This window comes from Vigna unguiculata, chromosome 3, assembly GCF_037176805.1.
Source record: "Vigna unguiculata cultivar grain cowpea cultivar isolate G323 ecotype 2 chromosome 3, ASM3717680v1, whole genome shotgun sequence".
Classification (NCBI taxonomy): Eukaryota; Viridiplantae; Streptophyta; class Magnoliopsida; order Fabales; family Fabaceae; genus Vigna; species Vigna unguiculata.
In genome coordinates this window covers 67,567,393-67,590,383 of record NC_140794.1, presented here as the reverse complement: position 1 = coordinate 67,590,383, position 22,991 = coordinate 67,567,393, and the positions used below count along the sequence as shown (strand labels likewise).

The 22,991-nt window shown below is 28.9% G+C and overlaps 2 protein-coding genes across 3 annotated transcripts; both read right to left on the bottom strand.

Annotated features, from left to right (window-relative positions):
• Positions 1-3,366: 3,366 nt before the first annotated feature.
• On the bottom strand, positions 3,367-7,664 carry LOC114178482 (importin subunit alpha-2). Its single transcript, XM_028064415.2, has 11 exons — positions 7,280-7,664; positions 7,060-7,156; positions 6,856-6,947; positions 6,631-6,762; positions 6,363-6,548; positions 6,111-6,274; positions 5,958-6,036; positions 5,633-5,761; positions 4,380-4,507; positions 3,905-4,292; positions 3,367-3,792 (listed from the first exon to the last, which is right to left on the bottom strand). Exons 1-10 carry the CDS (start codon positions 7,490-7,492, stop codon positions 3,923-3,925), a joined length of 1,590 nt encoding a protein of 529 aa, XP_027920216.1. The 5' UTR covers positions 7,493-7,664; the 3' UTR covers positions 3,367-3,792; positions 3,905-3,922.
• A 2,241-nt stretch (positions 7,665-9,905) lies between these two features.
• Positions 9,906-11,020, bottom strand: LOC114179613 (uncharacterized). 2 transcript variants are annotated; one of them, XM_028066023.2, is made up of 4 exons: positions 10,825-11,020; positions 10,424-10,674; positions 10,161-10,270; positions 9,906-10,065 (listed from the first exon to the last, which is right to left on the bottom strand). In XM_028066023.2, the coding sequence occupies exons 1-4, from the start codon at positions 10,969-10,971 to the stop codon at positions 10,031-10,033; spliced, it is 543 nt and encodes a 180-aa protein (XP_027921824.1). In that variant the 5' UTR covers positions 10,972-11,020; the 3' UTR covers positions 9,906-10,030. The 2 variants fall into 2 exon arrangements, with proteins under 2 accessions (XP_027921824.1, XP_085527885.1); XM_085671759.1 differs by having other exon boundaries at positions 9,906-10,270.
• Between the last annotated feature and the right edge of the window lie 11,971 nt (positions 11,021-22,991).

The window sequence follows — 22,991 nt, the reverse complement described above, 5'->3', positions numbered from 1 at the left end:
AAACGACAGAAAAAACTGTTGAAAAAACAGTAAAGAAAATTATCTATTCGTAGAGGATGCGTCTAATCTATTTCAAATTATAAAAATTGAATAAAATAAAGAACGAACAAACAAAAAGCTGATTAAATTGGGATTTTTTTTATCATATAAGATTTTGGATTTGTTTTGAAAAAGAAAAACCTTAAATCAACTTGAATACATAAAATTATCCAACAACTCATATCTGTATAAGTAGTAATCTACAAAATTACATTGTCAATTTTTTAAATCATAATTTTAAATCAATAGAGTCGGTAAAAACCGTGTATAAGTTATTGGATCTTTCGATCAAAAGAAATATAACTTACATTGTATATAGAATAGATTTGATTTTTACATACTTCTTATTACTGGATAATGCTCAAAAATTTAATGATAGTTACTTAGGGTGTGTTCACTTGAGTGGATAAAATTGAAAGAGAAGGAGTGGATAGGTTTGAGTGAATTGTGTTTTTTTAAGTGATTCATAGGTGATTGTGAGTAGACTTGAAAGTAAAGTTTTTGAAAGTTTGTGAGTAATTTAATTGATGTGATAGATTAAAAAACATATTTTAATAGAAGTAATAGATAGATTACTATTTTTCCCTTTATATAATAAGTAGTATAAATTGATAATTGTATGAGTTATATTTATTTTAATTTTTTTTTACCACTCCATTGGTAAAATAACCTGCAAACAAGACAAAACAACCACATGTAGCCACAAAGTGAATCGGTTCTAATATGAAGATTGGATCTAGTGCATTGGGCATTGGATATGCAAATAATAGGATCAGATCCCCTCCATTTCATGTAATATATTTCAACCATACAAGCAAGCACAAGTGATAAATGGTATTTCGTAAGATAATAATCTTAAATATGCTCATAATAGACGAGATTGTAAAAATGTAACATCCCACAAATATTCGCTTTCACTCACTCTCGAATCAAGTCAAACAAACATGTTTATCACTTCCTATTCCATCGTACCATTTTCTTTAAAATAGTAAAGTATCTCAAACAAACATAGCATTAAAGATTAATATAAAACTTCAATGGGAAGTTCTCTTCACAAAATAATGAATAGATCAATCATTATTAAATTCACAAAGGTTATTATTTTGTGTTGATAAGTTCTAATTGCATCATATGAATTAAAAAATAAAAATATATTTTTTTTCTTATTTTATAACTATTATTTGAAATTATTTTATTTTATAATTTTTGTAATTTTGTGAATTATACCTATTTGAAGAAATTCCTCGATCTCGTTATTATGTAAAGTCTAATAAATATTTTTGAATTGGTACTAATGCAAATAAATAGCACGTCCTGTTACTAAAATTGTTTTGAATTTCTGTATATCTAATTTGTGCAAATTAGGTGTTCTATTTAACAATACGAGATGTTCCTAAATAATTTCTATAAATATTCCTTATACAATAGTTTTTTCTGAATTTCACCCTTAGAATTATTGATCGACTCATAATCAAACCCTTTTCTCAAATAGGGTGTCTCTCCAAATCTTTTCTTTGTCCTCGACTAAATAAACAAATATTTGTAAACTTCTTATCCGTTGATTATATGATTATACGCGCACACACACACACACACACACACACACACACATATATATATATATATATATATATATATATATATATATATATATATATATATATATATATATATATATATATATAGCCTTAATTAATGTTTTGGTCTCCTTATTATTTTTTGGATCAATTTGGTCCTCTAATTTTTTAGAAATGTTCAATTTAGCCCCTGATGTTAAGTTAACGTTAACCTCATGTCTGTACGTACATATCACGTGTCATTTTGTATAATTTTTAATTTCTTTTATTTTTTAAATTAAATTGTCACGTGTCACTTTATGGTTGTGACATGTGTCAATTCGAGAATTTTTATTTTTTAATTCTTATTTAAAAAAAAAACTGCCATGTGACAGGTCACGATTGTGACACATGTCAAAGCTAACATTGGTTGTTTTCAATTTTGATTCAATTTAGTCTCCTAATTTTTTTAAATGATTCAATTTTGTCCTCTTCAATTTGAAACCAAATTAATAATTATAGTTAATTACAACTTATATATTCATGTTAAAATAATTTTTTATCATTTATACATCAAATCATTCTCTAAATACTCATATTATTATATTTCTTATATTTTTCACTTTGTAATTTTTTTACCCTTGAAATTTTTTACACATATAAAAAGAATAATAATTTGAATAGTTAGGTAGGGTAATTTGATCTATAAATATATTAAAAATTATTTTAACATGTATATATAAGTTGTAATTAAGGTTACTTACTAATTTGATCTCAAATTAGAGAGGACAACATTGAATCATTTTACGGGGGACTAAATTGAATCAAAATTGTAAATAGATGGACTAAATTGAAAACAACTATGGTTAGTCTGACACGTGACACAATCATGAGCTGCCACATGGCACTTTTACAAAAAAAATTTAAAATTTAAAAAAAATTCTCAAGTTGACACGTGACACAACCACAAATGACATGTGAGAGTTTATTTTTTTTTAACTTAACTGTAAAGACCAAATTGAAAAAATTAGAGAATCAAATCGAACCAAACCAACAAATTAGGAAACCAAAACATTAATTAAACATATATATATATATATATATATATATATATATATATATATATATATATATATATATATATATATATATATATTAGACATTATTAGGATATGATTTTAATATCCTTTTTCATTTCAATAAATTTAGGCCTGTTTTGTCCAATATTATCGTTACAGTTAATAGTTAAATTAATGTCTACCAAGATTGTTATAGACTCTTGGATTTATGTAACGTAAACTGTACGTTAAACAAACTATTTGTCAAACATAACCCATAATACTAAACCATAATTTATTTTGATCAATAAATTGAATGATTTAAAAAAAAAATCCAACCAGTATAGGAAACATCGCTAACTAATTATGCATCGCATTGTTTGTAAAATCTATCTTTAAAAGTTCATACTTAGGCAAATGATATACTAATCAAAGTGTAAAAGTTTATAATAGATCCATCGTCTCATAACTGGTTGAAGGGTGGAGATACCTGATAAATTTTGGATTATACTACTTTGACATCTATAATAACGTCACGCTCCATTTGTTCAAGTTAATGCTAAAGGTTTAACTTAATCTGCCTTATAAACCCTAAACCTTAGAGACAGTCGTTTGTGATGCTTTCCCAAGGCATATGGTAATCATGATTCATGACTGCCCAAAAAATATAGGAACAAGCAAAAGGTTCAAAAGCACGTACAAAATAACACTAATTTTCGTAGAACATAAAATCGGTTTCGGAAAAATATATTTACCAAAATCAAATACTGACACAGTAAATCTTTACCAATACAACTAGGACTCGACAAAAGTAGCACTCAAAGCCGCATTTGAACAAAACCCCCTCGCCAAATGGCCCGTGTCCCTGCCACAGCAACATATAAAATCCCTTCCAGATTTCTCACCACCATTATATATTTTTAAAACGGTAAACACTGCTGAAAAGGTCATTATGCTGCTGTTGAATCCACCAGTCCCTTCTTTACTTGGACATGGTAGCTAACTGACCCTCCCCGGCACCTCATAACCACAAGGGACACTAGACCGGACTGTAAGCAGACACAAGGTGCAATAACTGACCCTCCAAGACTTTATCCCAAAAGCCACCCGTCATAAAACCTACTTCATCCCACAAGCCCCTACAAATATTGAAATAAAATAGTTTAGAAATAATGCTGAGGCTTCTTCATACAAAATTAGAAAAAATTATATATATGATTTCGGATCTAAAATGCCATGCAAAGCATTTACCTTCTCAGGAAAAAGTCTTCAGCTGAAGTTGAATCCACCAGACGGGACTGGGAGCTCATTTCCAAAGGCAAAACCAGGTTGAGCACCATCTCCTGGAGGTAGGGTCTCATCTTCATCTTCCAACCAGTATGTTTCAAGCATTTTAACAGCCTTTTCATAGATTTCGTTGTTGTCATGACTCTGCAGGTTTTCAATCTTCTCCAATCCCTCAGCATCATCTATAATCTGTGCATACAAGTTGACATCTCCAGTGTTACCAAGGCTCTTCTCGGCTTCTCCAACCTTCAGAATATTCTCTAGGCCTTCTAAACAGACAGTGACAATTCTTGGGTCCGGACAAACAAGAAGATCACAAAGAGGCTTTATGCAACCCTGACCAACCAAGTACCTTGAAAACACCACAAAATTAAGTGAATACCATCAGAAAGTCCTAAAGAGCGAGTTACAAAGAACAACCAATCAACGGAATACATACTTAATCTGGTCATGAGTTCCACCAGATGTAGCATTTGAGATCGCCCAGGCAGCTTCCTTTTTAATGTCAAACTCAGCATTTTGAAGAAGATTGACAAGGGGGGCAACCAGACCAGCTTCAATAACAGCCTACATAAGTTTTTTCAACAAACATAATGTATTAATCCTGTGCTTTGCAACAATAGGGTATGAATAAGCTTGTTAATTCATGATTCAGATCATGAATTCAAAGGCTTATCATCTTATTGGTGAATTCTAAGATTCATGACAAATAATTAAGATTCACATATATAGTTAAAAAGGTCATAAAAAAAACAAATTCATTACTCGTGGTCATGATCAATAACAATAAACTTAAAACTGAGAACATTTTAACACGAAGGACATATCAAAATATCAAACAAGTTATATCAATCTCTTTTTTCACCCAATAACAGAACACCAAAGAGCACAAGTATAAAGATAGCCTCATCAAAGAGGAGAGACGAGTATAAAAATATAAGCATTGAGGCAGGGGACACTGACCAGCAGGATCTCTCCAATAATGAATGCAACCAACAATATAATAGAAGACAGGAACTGTACAATTTCAGAGACAGAATGGAGAAAAATGTAGGGTTTCTTTCTAAAATAATTCATGTGGGTCATATTATATGGTTCAGATTGTTTAATTCACCCCCCTTTGCCTCACATTTTATAAGAAAGAAAACGAACAAGGCATTTTCAGAACCAGGTCATGCAAAATCTGATCCAATTACATGTGCATGCAATCCGATCACGAACTGAATTGGGTGATGCAGAAATTTATAGCGATTCAGGAAATTCATAACCCAAAATGATTCAACTACCTATCATTATCATTGAAATCAAGAATCAGATCAAATCACAATTCTTGCAATTTTGACACAAACACGTAAACAGAAAACCCTGCTGTCAGCAGGTCAACAAAGCTCAAAGCTAAACATTGTAATATTTAATAGACGCCACTTTTTCCTTTGGGGAAGGGGGAACACTAGACCAATCATCATTCTCTCTTGTTGGCATATCAAGGAGAAACTAAACCTTGGTTATAACTCCACCATATCTCCACCTTAACTGCTTATTGTTCATAATGACAAAACCATAAACAAATCTTCAATAGCAAGCTATAATCAAATGTTCTCAACGAATTAATGCAATTAACATGTACACAAATTCAAAACAACAAAATCACCAAAAATAAAAAGCAGTGAGAACTGGGCATTGCCAGCTTACCTGTATCTGTTCCTTATTTCCAGCAGTAATGTTTGATATAGTCCAGCAAGCTTCTTTCTTGATGCTTTTTTTATGATTATGATTCAACAGGCTCAAAAGGCAAGGGAGCGCACCATTATTGATAATAGACTAATGAAAAAAAAAAAAAAAGATCCACCAGAATTAGGAGATTTTTTGAAGAACAATATACATGCACAAAACAGAAGATAGCAGAAAGAGCACACAGAACAATTCCTGCTATAGAGGTGTGACGACTATTGTACTACCTCTTCTGCTCCTTTCAAAAGTATCAAAAGAATTACTACAAATGATGACAACTAATTACCTGAGTTTGCAAGTCATCGCCAGTCACAATATTTCCGACAGTACGAAGAGCAGGAATCAGCACCGAGGGAGATTGGTTCCTGAAAAGCATACATACAAAGTTAACCACTGACACAATAATCCATTTAACAGGTATAGTAGAAGTAGTACTCACAAGAGCAGCTGCACCAATCTGGGACATACACCTGCTTCAATAACTGCTTGAATCTTGTCATTTGTGCCATCAGAAAGATATGATAATGCCCAGCAAGCATCTGTCAATACTTCTTCATCATTGGAGAAGATCAAGCGCTCAAGTGCTGGAAGCGCTGGTCTCACCTGTCCATTAAATATTAGCAGTAAGAATAAGCTAAAAGACACTAACTCAAGAGGTGAATGAACCGATAAAGAGATAAAAGGACATTACCTGCTCAAATGGAGGCTGTGGCTTACCCCTACAAAAGTTAGATAATGTCCATGTGGCATTTCTTAACATTGAAAGTTTTGCATGTTCATTCAACTGAGCCAATAGTGGGACGAGGGCGCCATGGCTGAGCACTAGATCTCGACACCTAGGGGAGTCACCAGCAACATTTCCCAAAGCCCACACTGCCTAGAATTTCAAGGGAATTAATGTTTCAGTACAATTAAAACGCAAGATGCACGTGCTGCCCCACCCGCATTCAAAAACATACCTGCTCCCGAACATCATCGCTAGGCGAACTAAGCAGCTTGACAAATATAGGAACCGCCCCATGATCAATGACCACCTTAGTGTTCTCAGAAGTCCCAGATGCAATGTTTGTAAGAGCCCACGCAGCCTCAAACTAAACAAACAACAATTAACATAAACAACTAACAGATTTCAACCACGAGGAAAAACACAAGAATTGAGATGCAGAGCAAAAAGGTCCTCGAACCTGAAGTTGAGGGAAATCCTCCCTGACAAGAAACTCAACAAAACGCGGAACAACACCAGCTTGAATAACTTCCTCAATCGGAGGGCTCCTTTCTATAGCAAAAAACAACAACCAAGCCTTAACACATAAAATCCAAACGATATATACTACTAGACGATCAACAACTAGAATTTAGAAGCACAATATTCACAAAGCAGACATTACCAATTGAAAGCAGCTTGCGAAATTGCGTGGTGGCTTCAAGTTGAAGAGGATTCTCATCCGACCAAACTCCAGCAACCATCGCAGGAAGACTCTCTAACTGCACAAATAAATAACCATAAAAATTGGTTCTATAACTAACTATCATCGCAGTATCAAACCGCGCGATTAAACCCTAATTCGCACAAAAGCAATAAACAGAATGCAAAGACTGACGATGCACCTTCTTGTCGACAGTGGAAGCCTGAAGAGGAGCCGGAAACTGCTGCTGAGCTTGGAGACCTTCGCGACGCTTCTTCTGCAAGCTCTCTTCGCGCTTGCTCTTTCGGATCTCGACCATATTATCCTCTCTTCGCCGACGACCCTCGTCGGCATCAACTGCAACCTTGTAACGGTTGCGGCGAACCTCGGTTCTGGCATTTGGCCTGAGAGACATGGTTTTGTTTGGCGGAAATCGGATGGATGAAGAACAGGGGAAGAAGAATTTGAAAAACCCTAGCTAGATACTTGATACTACAGATTGGATTGGACAGTTAGGTTTATGTAATGTGAGGGTTTGGATCTTGGATCTAAACCTTCGCGCTCGATGCGGGTTATGGATCCAAGCAATGGGTCCTCAATAATAAATCATACCACAATCATAATGCGACCTAATGTTTTAAACTTTCAACGGTCATTTCATCCGACCATTAAATTATTTATTAATCATTTACATTTTAACTTTTCAACTGATTAAATTAATATAAATAATTAGATACGGAAAAATTCTGTTGATGTTAAAAATACTAATATTTTTTAAACTATAAATAATCATATTACAAATTTATTGGTTTTTATAATAATAAATCCTATCCATGACTCTTTCTAATTTATTAAAGGTGTAACTTGACATAAATATTCGATACAGTGATGTTGATCGACTTATTTGACATAAAAATAAACCATAAAATAAAATAATATTTTTTTACGATTAATTCTTCAAAGATACATTTTTTTGTGTGGCTCTTCCAAATTTCTACTGAAGCAAATTGAGAACTGAGTTTCCTAATTTGTGATTACTAGTTTTTTACTTTTAAGATAGAGTATACAATATAATTGTATAAGATACATCGTAACTTAATGTTCTATTATAAATAAAATAAATTTAATAAATATAATTAAGCATAAATTAATGAATAAAATTATGAACTCAAATAAATGTATTTACAATAAAGTAATCTAGAAGCAATGCTATTCAAGTCATCCAATAGAAAAAATTGTGAAGTGTGCCTTACTTATAACACTTTAATTTTGTAGTTTAATTATATTAAAACGTACAAATTTCAAATAAATATTATTATATTATTCAATTAAAAAATATGAAAACAATATTTAAAATTGATATTACCTCTCTCTTTTTCCATAAACTATATTATCATCGATTCACATATCAAGATAAGAATAGAAGGTAAACTAATTATATATCTATATCAAAATCATAAATAAAAATATAGGATAAACTAATTATTCAACTAAATATATAATTACATCACAATCAACATATTAATTAGTATACCAGAAGTCTACTAAAAGTCACATAAATAATTCAAAATTTTGCTTTTACAATATTATAGTAGTAACTTTAAACTCATAGTTATTCCTTATTGCTATATATTAAAAATTAACTTTATAAAGAGTCCATTAAACAGTTTGATATGTGTAGTTTAAATCTAAATATTTATACATCCCAGTTTAACTAAACAAAAATAATCTTATGTTAGAGATAAAAAAAAACAAGAAAATTACACCTAAAGAATTGGACAACTAAGGGAAAAAAACATACAAAATTATCAAAACACATATTAATAGTTAAATTAACTAAAGTTTTACCCTTCTCGCCTTACAAAACTCGTTAAATCTAGAAACACTCTCAGTATAAGCTAGAAAATGCAATATAAATATATTTATAAAACTTTAAAGGACTTACTCTAAAAAAATCTGATTAATTCGATTTGTTATTCGTTCGACCATTGTTTACATTATTTGATTAAAATTATAAAAATAATAAATAAACTTATTAGTGACGTTACCTAAAACAATCGTTTAAATTTATACCTTATATTATTATATTTCATTTCCATCATACTTCTAAAAGAAATTTTGCCACTTTTCCATAATTTAATTGTATGCTATTCATTTTAACGATACTGTGGTAAAAAAGACAAATAATTAAAATTATATACGAAATTAAATTATTTCTATAGTATATCAAATTAACATGTTAATTTAGGGTTCAATTGGTCTAAAACAAAAGAAATAAACATATATGAAATTAAAATTAGACCAAAATTACTATTATAAAATTGTAAAAAGGTAACTAAAATAAATAAATAGAGGTAACACCACCCACTAGCACACTACTTTTTTAAAAAAAATTAGTTATTTCTTTTTAGTTGGTATATAATATTTTTCTACTTTTATTCTGTTCCCAATTTTGACAAACAATGCTCAACATTTTGGGTGAAAAGCTTAATGTGTTGAAGTTGCAATTTCCAAATTCGAACCTTTCAATCATGTAAGTTAATTTGCAATCGCATTGGTTTGCTGCAGTGTACGATATCGGGCCTCATCATACTTCAACTATTTTTCTTCGTATTTTCTCCACGGAGTAATTTTCTTAATGTGTGTTGTTCCAACATGATTTTTCGTGTTAAAGACAAAGTTGTTTATGTCACAACTTCTTGCTCCTTGTAGTTCAAGACCCTAAACGAAAACACATTTTTTTGTAACTTAGTTCTTATCCATAGGTTCAAAGAAAAATTCACCAAACATAAAATTGTGTGAATCCCAAAACTATACTTTCCCTCAAGTTCACACAAAGGTGTAGCTTTTATTGAAAGGAGATGGAAATACAGATAATGGGGTCTCTCTGGTTGTGGGGTTCTCCCTAGTAACAGTGGTGATTTGTGGTCGAGATCCTCTTGGTAGAGAAGCACTAAGAGCTACCTCTCTTCGAACACTTTCTTGCTCCTGCGATATTCTCAGTGCACGTAGTGCCGTTAGGTATAAAGCAGAAGCTAGAAAAACCGTGCTTAAAGCAAACACCCCTGCACCACAGAACAAACCTTCTCTAACACTAATGCAACTGGGTTTAGGCTTCCACCAATTCTTCAAATGCCCTGACTCTACACTCACTCCTGCCAACAACAGAATCTCCCCAATTGCAAAGCAAATCCTACAACACATGGCCAAACCAATATTCATATTTTTTGCTCAATCTTCTCAGCAAAAGTTTAAGTTTTTCATTTGATCTAAAAAAACAGATAATAGGGAACTATTTGTCATGCAATAGGTGGAAAAATAACAACTTGTGACTTTTTTTCCTTACCAAGTTGTAACGAAGAAGAACCCAGCTTGCCATGTTAATGATTTGGCAGAAGCAGAATCAGGATCCAAGGTGAGTAATGCAGGTGATGAATTACTAACTGCTATCAACATGAAAGTGTGCTCCACCAATATGGCCAATGCTAGTCCAATGAAAGCACAGGAAGCGCATAACAATGGCATTTTCCCACTCCCACTGTAAACACATTCTGATTTACTTCCTTTTCCATTTACATTAATGCTCGTCCACATCACCTGTCATATCAACCCCACAAAATTGACTTGTAAGATTGAGATTTGCGCTCTATTTATATATTATGAAATTGTTTTATTTCTAGTAACTTAAGTCATCCAAGAGTAGGTAAAAGATACGTAATTTTCAAACAGTATTAACTAAACAGGTACCTTGGAACGTGTGGCTTCTGCTATGAGACACAGAACGAAGCAGAATAGACCCAATAGGATTGTGAGAGCCATAAGAAAAGCACCTGTTTTGCTACTCAAATCTGTTTTTCTTCTCCTTGGTTCAAGGTCAGCATGTGTGACTGCCATTATTGTTTGGGTTAAGCAGAAACAAAATTCACACGACAGATTGTTATGTTAGGAGTTAAGTTTTATGTTATGCAGGGAATGTTTGAAAAGAATAAAAACAGAATTGCTTGGAACAAAGGTTACTTAAAGGTCAGAGATTCTCGTAGCATTCACTCAAGGGACATTGCATAATTAATTATAAGCACTAAAAGGGTAGTGTTTGATGAGGATAAAGCGTGTGCTCATGAATACACTAGAATCTTTACTCTCCCAAAGTATACAAGCCTTTCAGTTAATTCAGAGTTCGTAAATGTTTACAAAAGTGAGAGAACATTTATGCATGCATTGCCCTTAAAAGGTATTGCCAAGTACTAAGTAGGAACAGTGGTAAATCGTTTTCTGACACTGCTTCTGAGATTAATGCGCTTTATTTGCAGCCCTGGCATAAAAGTAAGGTTGTTTCTCTTGTCGTCTAATGATACCATTGAATCTAGCGGTCACTGGAACAGCCTCTTATGTCGTGGAAATTAAGATTAAAAGCAGTGATAATCGAACACTCTTATCTCTTCTTACTGTTATGTTATATCGTTATACATATATTTTTCTATTTCTTTGTTGATCACTATATGTTGAATAGTAGTATACAAGGTGTCCAAATAAGATTTTTGATGAGATTAATGTGTATTTGACTCTCTGCAAACCCCATAATAGTGAGAATTAGCCACCCTTTTATCTCTTAGTGAGGAAGTGAGAAGTAAAAAACAAAACTGAGTTCTAAATTAAAAAGTGTTTGATGAAGAAATCTTTCTAGAAAGAAGAGGAGTAAAGACCAAAACCGAGTAGTTAGGACTTTCTGGAAAGAAGATATCTTTCTGCAAATGTTGGTTAAAATTAAAAAATTAGAAAGTTGAATGATTCTTTGTTTCAGATATGGGATAAAGAAATATGATGGACAGCCTATTATTCTTTTCTACAGATTTATATTCCTTGTGGAAGGCTTAAAGTGCAGGCATAAGTACAAAATTTAAAGAAGGAATTTTACGAGGTGGAATAAAACATGTTTGAAGGAGTTTTTTTTCTTTCAAAATTTGTTTTTTGAATAAGTTCCTTTCTGTTTTTAAATCTTTATATGTTGTTTGATCTTAATGTTTTAAAGATTTACCGGAATAACCAACTTGGAAAGACAAAAAGTTAGATTTAATCCAATGTTTTGTCAAATGGAAGATTATCAAAAACAAGAATTAAATTCGTGATCTTGACTTTGATACAAATTATTTGATCGGGTACTTATTATTAAATCAAAAGTTATAACAATTAATTAGAGTGTAACTCTTTTTGAGTAGAACCGTAACATTTTAAGTTACAGTTCGATAGTGACCGAGTCTATTCACCTCCACCATAAGACAATTAATATCACCTGGAACAATCTTTCCTCAGCAATTATCTCACTATAAATCTCATTCTTGAATTGTGATTCGATCCACATGACCTCGACAGGAACCAAATAATTGTGCAACCACAACACTTATTAGTATTTTAATCTCTTAGAAATCATTATTACATTTTTAACTCTATTTCTATCCTAAAATTGTTTTTGTTCGGTATACAAATGGCTCTAGGAGAGTTACTTTGATCAGTGAAAATAGTTAGTTTTGATAGAATTAATGATAATAAATTATTGAGAATTTGATTTAATATCTTTGTAAGTTAATTTTTTTGTTTTGGAGTACTTACACAAATGGTTAGTAGGTTTTAATATAAATTTTGGTTTTGTTTATTCTATTTGACACGGCATAATTATTCGAAGATGCGATGTGCATAAATTAAAAAGATGGATTAGAAACTTAAAAAATAATGTATACAACTGAATTTAAGAGTGTAGGAGTGGATGAGTTTAAGAGTTATTTGAAAATTGATTTCTAAAAAAATAATGGGCTAAACTTCTTTAATGTTGTTTTAACTTGTTTTATGCAATCGCTAGTATAAACAGTTTAGAACATTTTAAACAAAAACATTTAACAAATCAGTCGATTTTTTAATTTCAAACCATTTAGCAATTGTAGTTGTTATAATCACGAAATTAATGAACATAAATAAGTTGAGATACAGAAATGATATATAATATTTAATTATAACAAGAGTTTAACTGTGATACGCTTCGGTGTAAAATGTTTACGATGCAATTTTTTTTAGAATTTGCCATATATATGCATGAAAATTATTTGAAAAATTGAACGGTGCATGAAAAATAATGATTACATAACAATGTAAAAATATTTATACGCTCGGTTCGAATTAAATCCAAAGAAAAATAACAATTACAAAATTTTAAAAGAAAAAACTATCTTTCTTCTATGATTTTTCATTATCACCTTTTCATGCTTCATAAAAAAAAAAATCAATGTATGCATATTTGATTTTGACTTTGAAAATTTATCCAATTTAATACTTTAATTATTTTTATCTCAATTTAATCTCTTTTTATTTAAAGAAAATCAATATAGTTTCTTTTATTAAATTGATGTTGACATGATTTGAAAGATGATTATGTATCAGTATCTCTAGGTTTCTTAATCCGTTCACTTTAAGTTTGATCACAGTCATCTCCAAAGAGTAAAAAAAAACGGTGGTAAGTAAAATCAAAAAGAGAGGATGGAGAAACTAAGTGCCTAACACGTAATCATTAGAAGTGACAACGTGGGTAGGTCAATCCGTTGCGAGGTGTTAAATTTGGCCTATTTCTCTGCTGACTTTATTTGTGTTGTCATCTGCTGAGCATTAAAAACACATTGTTTTAGTACTTTAAAGATAATTTTAATATATTTTAAAATTTGAAAATTAATGACCATCAGTGTATTTCGAAGGTACAACAGATGAACAACATAGTAAAATCAATAGAGAATTCAAACTCAAAGTACATGACTTTAAATAAAAAAGATATTGAATTAAAGACAACAACAATTGAGAGATCATATTGAATAAATTCCTCTATTATTAATAAAATAACATATTAAGCCTTAACTCCTTTACAATTATATTTTTAGTTAAAAGCACATTCATCCAATTGATTTTTGACAGAATCAAATTACTTTTACTCCGTAATCTCTATTATTTTCATGATTTTTGGAGTTCTAATTTGCTTGATGCATCTTAAGTGAATTCAAGATAAGAAAAGCTGATTTATTTGACTTTATTTTAGTTGAGTTGTAACTTTTGTGGCAGTTAACGAACCTATGGCATAATCAATAGATATAATTTATTTCATTGGCACTTAAGTCATGTAAATTATATCATATAATGAAAAAATGAAGAAAAGTTTCTTGCATGTCACATATCTAATGTGATTTATTAATATCAATTGCACTAAACTTACCATAATTCTTGAATTTTAATTTGATGATGATTTAATATACGAATCTTCTGAAAAATGTATGTATATTATTATTAATTTATTGTCTAATTGATTTTATTTTATTTTATTTTGAAATATATAATACTCAATATAATATGTTTGGTATGAGATGAATTGTTTTAGAGTACAACATAATAAATATGGGAGATTAATTTAATTTTAATCTTGTGTAAATGTTTTGATTTTCTGCTATTGTGATAGCATAGCAGATGTTGCATGTTGTTTTCATAATACTACTAGTATAAAATGAAAATTAATTAGCAACTAAAATTACAAATGGTTACTTATATAAAATGAAACATATTTTGTCTGTTTTGTGAAGTAGGTGTGATAGAGACGTTGTAAGATATTAACCTAAGAAAAATGATAGTTTGATACAGTTTTTTTTAACAAATTAGCTATTTAGATAAAAAAAACATATATATTATTTTATTATTTTATTTTGGTTAAAAAATAAAAAAAAAATTATTTAATTCTATTTATGAAAATTTTGTCAAATTTATTAAAACAAAAGTTTGTCAAAAAATAATTTTTCTTAAGTTAAACTCTTGAAGAAAATTAAACATGAATATATAATAGAGTGATTGTGCTGTGTCTAAGTGTGAAGCATAAAGGTTAGATTTCGTGCGTATTTTGGTTATGTGTAAAATTGATGTATAATTAGTTAGAATTGATTTTCTAACGCAAAATAAGTAAATGTTTGGTTTCTTTAATTAAAAAAAGAATAAAATTCATGTTAAATAAAAAATAATTAATTTTTACTTCTGCGTTGTAATATTAATTTAATTGGAATCAATTATCTGATTATGAACCAAACCCATCCGAAAATCTCATTGCCTGTGGTTTAAAGCATAGCTTTTAATATAATTTCACTTCTTCACTCTACTCACTTTGTTAGTACGAGCCTCGCCAAAGTTTGGCATCCCATTGTACTTCTTCATCTTTAAAGTTCTAAAATTTGCTGAATTATTTGACGAATGATAAATGGAGAATGAAGATTTTGCATAGTACGTAAACATATAAGGGAGTTGGGAGGCAAAGTGCATATAAAGAGTGAGTGGTGGTGTTTCTATTGTACAGTGTATTTTGTCTGTTTGTTGAAGAGAAAAAAGTGGAAAAGAAAGAAAACAGTAAAAAGTTAAGCGACAAAAAAGAAGCATAGTAGAGTGAGGCACATTTTAGTTTTAGGTTTGTTCATTGGAATTTGTTGGCATAGGTGTCCCCTACCAAGTGTGTTTTGTCGTTTAGAGGAAGCAATGATGTTCCCATAGACCATGTTCTTAACTCAACCCCCAAACTCCTCAACCAATGTTTTCAAACAATTGGTCCACCATAACGTGCAAGTGTCGAACAAAATGGACTAATGTCACCCCAATTCCTTACCATTTTAACATAGATATTTACTAGTTCATATTTTTTTCTGATTTTTGTTGTTGTTTTTTTTTTAACATTAAAAATATACTGTATTAATATTTTAAATATTTTTTTAATATATTTTAAAACAGTAAAATTAATAATAATAGGTGTATTATGAAAATACAGTAAAAAACAGCAAAAGAAATCAGCATAAAATCAAAATTTACTCCTGATCTCTTGCATGCATGTTTTTAATTGATTGTCGTTTACACACTTTGATGTCAACTTCTCTACTACTCAAATCCTTTTAAAGTATCATCATTTAAATATTTGTATATTTTTGTTTTTTGTTCACTTAATTACAAGTATTGTTTGTCACTAATATCTAAACTGTTTCCACATTTTTTTTCCTTAGAAAGTTTAATTATTGCCTGAATTCAATCATCAAAAGGTTGATTCTAATAAAAAATATTTTGGTTCAAATAGGAAGGTTTAGAATGATAACATCAAATTAAAGCAATATATTACACTTACATGGAATAAATTCACAACAAATATGACAAAAATGTTAGAATCTAAACACGAGTCTAAATTTTTATAAAAATAAAAAATTAAACATCATATAATTTGATTTATTAATAAATATGCATAAAACTCATTTTTTAAAAAAATTGCCTTATAGATTAAATTCATGTCTGAATTCAATCATAAAAATGTTGATTCTAGTTTATTCTAATAAACCCTAGACACTAAACTCATATTCAAGGGTACTTTTTACATTATTGTCATTAATCGATACTGAAATATCTTACTTTTTACTGTTTTTACGCAAACAACATATACATCAATTTATTAATATATATAAAATATATCTAAAAGAACCATTATAAAAATTTAATATTCCAAAATGATGAATGTTAAATTAATACAAAATTACCGTTTTACTTATAGTTAAAATATAGTAGTGTAAAAAAATTAAAATAAAATTAGGGAAATATCACTTTTGTACAAAAAGGTAAAATGAAATACAGTGTTTGTATTGTAGTCAAATATATGATTCTTTATTTATTTATTGAAACATAAGTATTTTTTATAAATAATAGTTTTCACCTTAAATGGTCAACGTCTTGAAATGAGCAATTCTTATATCGGAAATCTTTTGTATTGATTGCATCAAGATCTCTTTGTTGTGAAAATAGTGAAAAAAACATCATCTTTAAATGTTGTCACACCATCTTTATACTATTAGTAAAAGTTAATGTAAACTAGGTTTGATAAACCTGGACTCATTATTTGTTATAAAAACAGATTAAATTTAAACTTCATCCTTTTAATTTATGATAGACTTTTTCTTAAAAAAAAAAACTAGTATGATACTTTTAAATGTCTACAGATAGGATTTTGACTTAAAACTTCATATTATATTAAATTAAACTTTAAAACTTAATTAACTTGATTTTATCCAATGAACTTATAAAAAAACAGTTTTATTTTAAACAAGTTATTGTTACATGAGTGAGATGTTAGAAAAATACTAGGATATCTAACACATGGTTAAACATGTCAATTAGTGACTAATTAGCCTTATTGAATCATAAAACTAACTTTACTAATGTGTAGGACATCATATGGGCTAAGTAAAATAAAGTAGCTGAGACAAGTATCTAACATTTAGATTCTCTTAACTGTATAGGAATCTAGCTTGGATGATTAGCAAATTTTATTTTTAAAATAAAAAAATATTTAAAATGAGCTGGTTGACTTGGTAAGAAAATTGTGCGATAAATCAAATAATAAGTAAAAGTAAAAAAATAATCATATTTTAACTAACTTTTTTTAATTCATTTTTAATCTACCATTCTAATATCTTTAGATCATCCTACCACACCACTAAAAAAAATAAAATATTTAAGAATTATTAAAATGGTGAGTTATAAGTAAATAAAAAATAATAAAAATATCATTATCCAAAAGTAAAGCCATAAGTTTTTTAACGAAATCATTGTTTCTTTAATTTGAACGGAATTAATTTGATTTATGAATATGTAAGTTGATATGTTAAGAAGACCTTAAATGGAGTATAGTTTATTTTTGGTTGTTAATTTTAAGAAATAATAATATATTTGCTAATTTATAAAATCAAATTAAATATTTTCAAATACTAAAAAAAAACTTTTAAATAATGATCAATTTTAGTGATGAAATTATGTTTAGAGATTAATTTTTTAATTAAAAACTAATTTATTTAGTAGTCAAAATCTTAATAAATAATATTAATCAATGTTAATGACCGATTTAGATATCAATTTATAATATAAATTATTTTAATTATCAATCTTGAAACTAATTATAATTTATATTTATAATAAAAACTATTTTTTTATTCAAATATTATCTCAAGACAATATTGATCTCTTAACCACTACCTTCCCATAAAACATAATCATCATAATAATTTACTTATCAAAGCTGGATGCTACTATCCAAAATGGAACGTTACACATATAACACACGAGAAACATTAGGTATTAAAGCTATTTTGTTTTATTTGAGAGATGATTAGAGTAAAAATAAGAATAAAAATAATCAAGAATAAATAAATAAATAACTATTATTTTTACTATAAAAGGGAGCTAATAGAAATATCTATTTTAGAACTTTTCTTTGACATATACTTTAGAACTTTAAATAAAAAAAAAAACCGTGTTATTTCCTACAAATTCCGAACATTAAAGGTTCTTCAACTTTTGAACTTAAGAAATAAAAAAAAAATTATTAATGATTAATTGTAGGGATACAAAATAAGTAGTTATTATAGTAATTAATTTAGATACTAATTTATAAACTAAAAATTATTGATAACTAAAATAGTTTCTAAATTAGTCATTATAGTGAAATGATATATAAATTAGTTACTATAGTAAAATGATATCTAAATTGCTCACTAACATTATCTACAAGGGTTTTAACTATCAAACAAAAATAATTTCTAAATTTGTCCTATTAGTGATCAATTTAGATATAATTTAGAGACAAATTTATTTGGTAACTAATATTGGTGATCAATTTAGAGACCAATTCATTACAGTGACCAATTTAGAGACCAATTCATTACAGTGACCAATTTAGAGACCAATTTATTACAGTGACCAATTTAAAAACTATTTTAGTTTACTTTTTAGTTTATAAAATAGTTTATAAATTTGTCCAATTTAGAGACAAATTTCATTGGTAGCTGGAATCTTGGTAGCTAATATTGATTATCAATTTAGAGACCAATTCACTATAGTAACAAATTTAGAAATTATTTTAGATACCACTAATTTTTAATTTATAAAAGTATCTAAACTGATCACTTATTAATTCTTTTTTGTCATTAAAATTAATCACTAGTAAGAGATTTTTTTTTTGTAGTGAGAAGAGCATGTTTGTGTGAGTTTAAGATATCTTTTAAATTTTTATGAGAAAAAAGAAGAAAAAATAAATTATTTTTTCATATTAAAATTTGTTTATCAAAATATTTATATAAATTAAAAACTATTTACAATTTATGTATAAACTATTTTTAACCCATAAAATTCACTTTTTGTACTTATTTTCTTTAAAAGTCGTTTTAAAGAAGTGTGTCCATCGTTTTAGTGTTATTACTAATCCTATTAAGTTTTTTTTTTTAGCTTTTTTAACTCGATGCAAATTCCTTCCTACATTTTCATTAGACGACTAGATGGGACAGGGAGAATATAGACCGTTATTAGAATACTTACAAACAAAAATGTTACGTCATTATTTTTATTATGCTATGATGCGGATTATTTGTTTGTTTTATACATAACAGTCTGGAGTATAAGTGATAATTTTTAATTGAATACTTTTTCCATTTTATCTGCAATAATTGATTTTGTAACTTTATTGTAACCAACGTAACAACTCAAAAATTGTAATCTAAAAAAGGAATAAGTAACACTTTTTTATTGTTGATAATATATTGATTTTTATTTGTCTTTAATCTATTTGTGTTAAGCAATATATTAGAAAATATAGATAGTTATATGGAATAATTATTATAATGTGAATAATTTAGATATATCTTTAAAATATGGATAGTTTAAATACATTTAAAAGTGTAAATAGTTTAGATTACATATTTATAATTGTAGATCATTTAACTTTAAATATTTTAGATTATCGTCACCTGACCAAATAATAATTAACATGGATCAAGTCTAATAATAATTAAATTTGTAAGGTGCATCATATGTTTTGTGACGGAGGTTAGATAACCAAATAAATAATAATTAAATTTGTAAAATATATTAATTATCATGTAATGGAAGTCAAATAAATCAAGTTATAATAAAATCTAGTACTTTGAACTACCATATTTTTATATAAAAAGTTACACATTGATTATTAATTATAATTTTTGACCTAACTATAAATACAGAAAGTTTGATTTCTAGTAAAATAATGGAGGAGGATATTGCTGCAGTCAAATGAAAAGTGTGCTCAATTGTTTTTAATCCAAGGATTGTTGAAACATTGTCTAAACTGGCTACCATTTTTTTTTTACTTTATAAAGAATATTTTTGAGTTTTGTATAAGCTAAAAAAAAATGGTGAGGTATTACTCTAACCTAATATATCCGAAATTTACATACAAAGGATAGAAATCATTACAATTTTTTATTTTAACACTAGCCCATCATTTATCCTATTTACTATTTTTACCATAAAATGCAAGTCTTGAACAGAAAGAACTGAATTGAATTTATACAACATTCAAATAATGAAAACTTTACTTTTATTATTGTTAAGATAAAAGAAAGAGACAAAATATGAGGGTGATGAATTAGATTTTACCTAATATAGTGGGGGCCCAAACTGCAGGCCATTTCATACATTGACACGAAAGCATGTCTCCATATCTCCAATCACTGCTGCAGATACACACATATAATATAATAATAAAATAATAATAATAATAATAATAATAACATTACATGTTGCTTCAAACTTAGTATGATTTTATCTCTCATTACGAATCAACAAATTAAACTCTTAATTTCATCTCTCAAAACATTCATCCATGAAGCTATTTGGTTTCTCCTTCAACTTGAAACCTGCAATAAGCAGTGAAGATGGTGCAAAGAGGTTTCACTGCCGATACTGTCGCCGCCAATTCACAAATTCTCAAGCACTTGGAGGGCACCAGAATGCGCACAGGAGAGAACGTGCTAAGCTAGCCCAGTTCAAATACCTTCTCAATCTTCGACAACAACATGGCCATAGGTTCAAACCATCATACAACATCGGACCAAAAGGGTCTTTGGTTCCTCATCCAAATCTCTCACCCAACGTTAGTGTTGGTAGTGCAACTAGTGCAGCTTTGTTTCAATTTCATGGTGCAGGGACGCTGCTCCTGCAAGTTCCAGCGCGTGACCATGACGTGGTGGATGTGGATCTCAACCTCAGACTCTAGCTTCTTCCTCACACAACTTTAACTCAACTTCCCTTTGTACCAGGTGAGATAATTAGCCCATACTTTTTTTTCTTTTAGGTCTTTGTATAGTACCTTTCTTTGTTTAAGGAAACACATAGCTTCCTCATAATTACTTCTTTGTACAAAATTTCCAAAAATGTTGAAAAGAAGTGTGAATGTTATAGCCATTGTAAATTATGTTAACAAGTTTTTTGCTTTCTTTTCTTTGTGAATCACTGTCTGGCTTTTTAACAAACGGGCTAGCTGCTACTGAGGGTTTTGGACGTACGTGATTCTGAGGATGGGAACGTTATGACTATAAGATAGATTCATCAGTGTCTATGCAGTTTGATTTTCCTTTACAAGTTTCCAATTTTGTTTCTGTGTTGCGTCAAAGTTTGTAAATTTCCTGTGATTAATTATATATAGCTTAACTGTCATGGTTTTGGATTTGAAATACTTGCACCAAGAATAATATATCTCTCTCAGATACACATCCTCTGCTGTTATTACTACCGAACAGTGGAACCAAAAGATGAAAATGATTCGTTAGATATGTTGGGAGAACGAATTGGTGAATTAGAAATTACTACTGTTATTAGTGTTTTATTCAGATTGTACGGTTGATAATCTATGTTAACCAGAATTCTCTGAGTATAGCTGCGAGTAGCTTTTCTTTTCTTTTATGAGCTATTTATGAACATAAATTCTATTACTTTACAATTCACTCTTCTTTTTTTCATTTCTCTTTATATTTTTCAAGGTACTTAATCTATCAGAAAACAACTTCAAGAATAAATTCGCTCCCTGTTCCTTATGATTTCATTATCTTGTATGAATGCGTGCGTCTTTATCTATCTATATGAATGTGAGAGTGTATATATGCACTGATGTTATATAATATACTCTTTATTTTAGATACTTCAAAATATTAGGGTTGTAATTTATTAAATAGGATCAAATTAAAGCGACGAGACTTTTAAACCTAGGAAACCTAGATGTGGATACCTAGATGTGGATACAGACACAGATACGACACAAACACAGAGATACAACAAAAAATAGGATACGAGACACAACATGTACATACATATTATTTTCAAACTTTTAATTAACACATTGTAAATTAACATATAAATGAATCTAATTTATTTATCTAATATAAAAAAGTGAAAAGTAGTGATTATATAATACTTTTTTCTTGTTTTTATAATCATAATAGAAATTTATGTGATAAATTTACAAATTTGTGAATTTTTTTTAAAAATCATTAAATTTGTGGTTATTAATATTATATTGGAGTCATGTCAAAATTATGTTAAAGATAAAAAAAAATGTCTTTCAAATTTAATATTTTACTAATACGTGTCTGATACATGTCGGACACGGGACACACTCATGAATAAGGTGTGTTTGTGTTTCATAGTTTTAAACTTTTGGAGACAATTATAGAAATTTATTCTTATATTATAAATTGAATAGATACCCTCAACTCTAATGGTCAGTGTATGATTATATTATAATAGTGAATATAGTCTAAAATCACGTTCAGACAATGACAATTAACATGTGCGCGCTTCAATAAAACCCTAATCGATGTTGATGAAAAAAAAATACTATTAACATCGACAGAAGAATAATCTTTACATACTTCAATAGAAAAGGTTAAAAAGTGTTAATAGAGAAATAATCTTAACGGGTAAATAATTATAATATTAGTTAAAAAATTGTCCTAATTAATATCAACTAAAAATATTAACTAAAATCAATTCAAAAACAGTATGATATCGATATC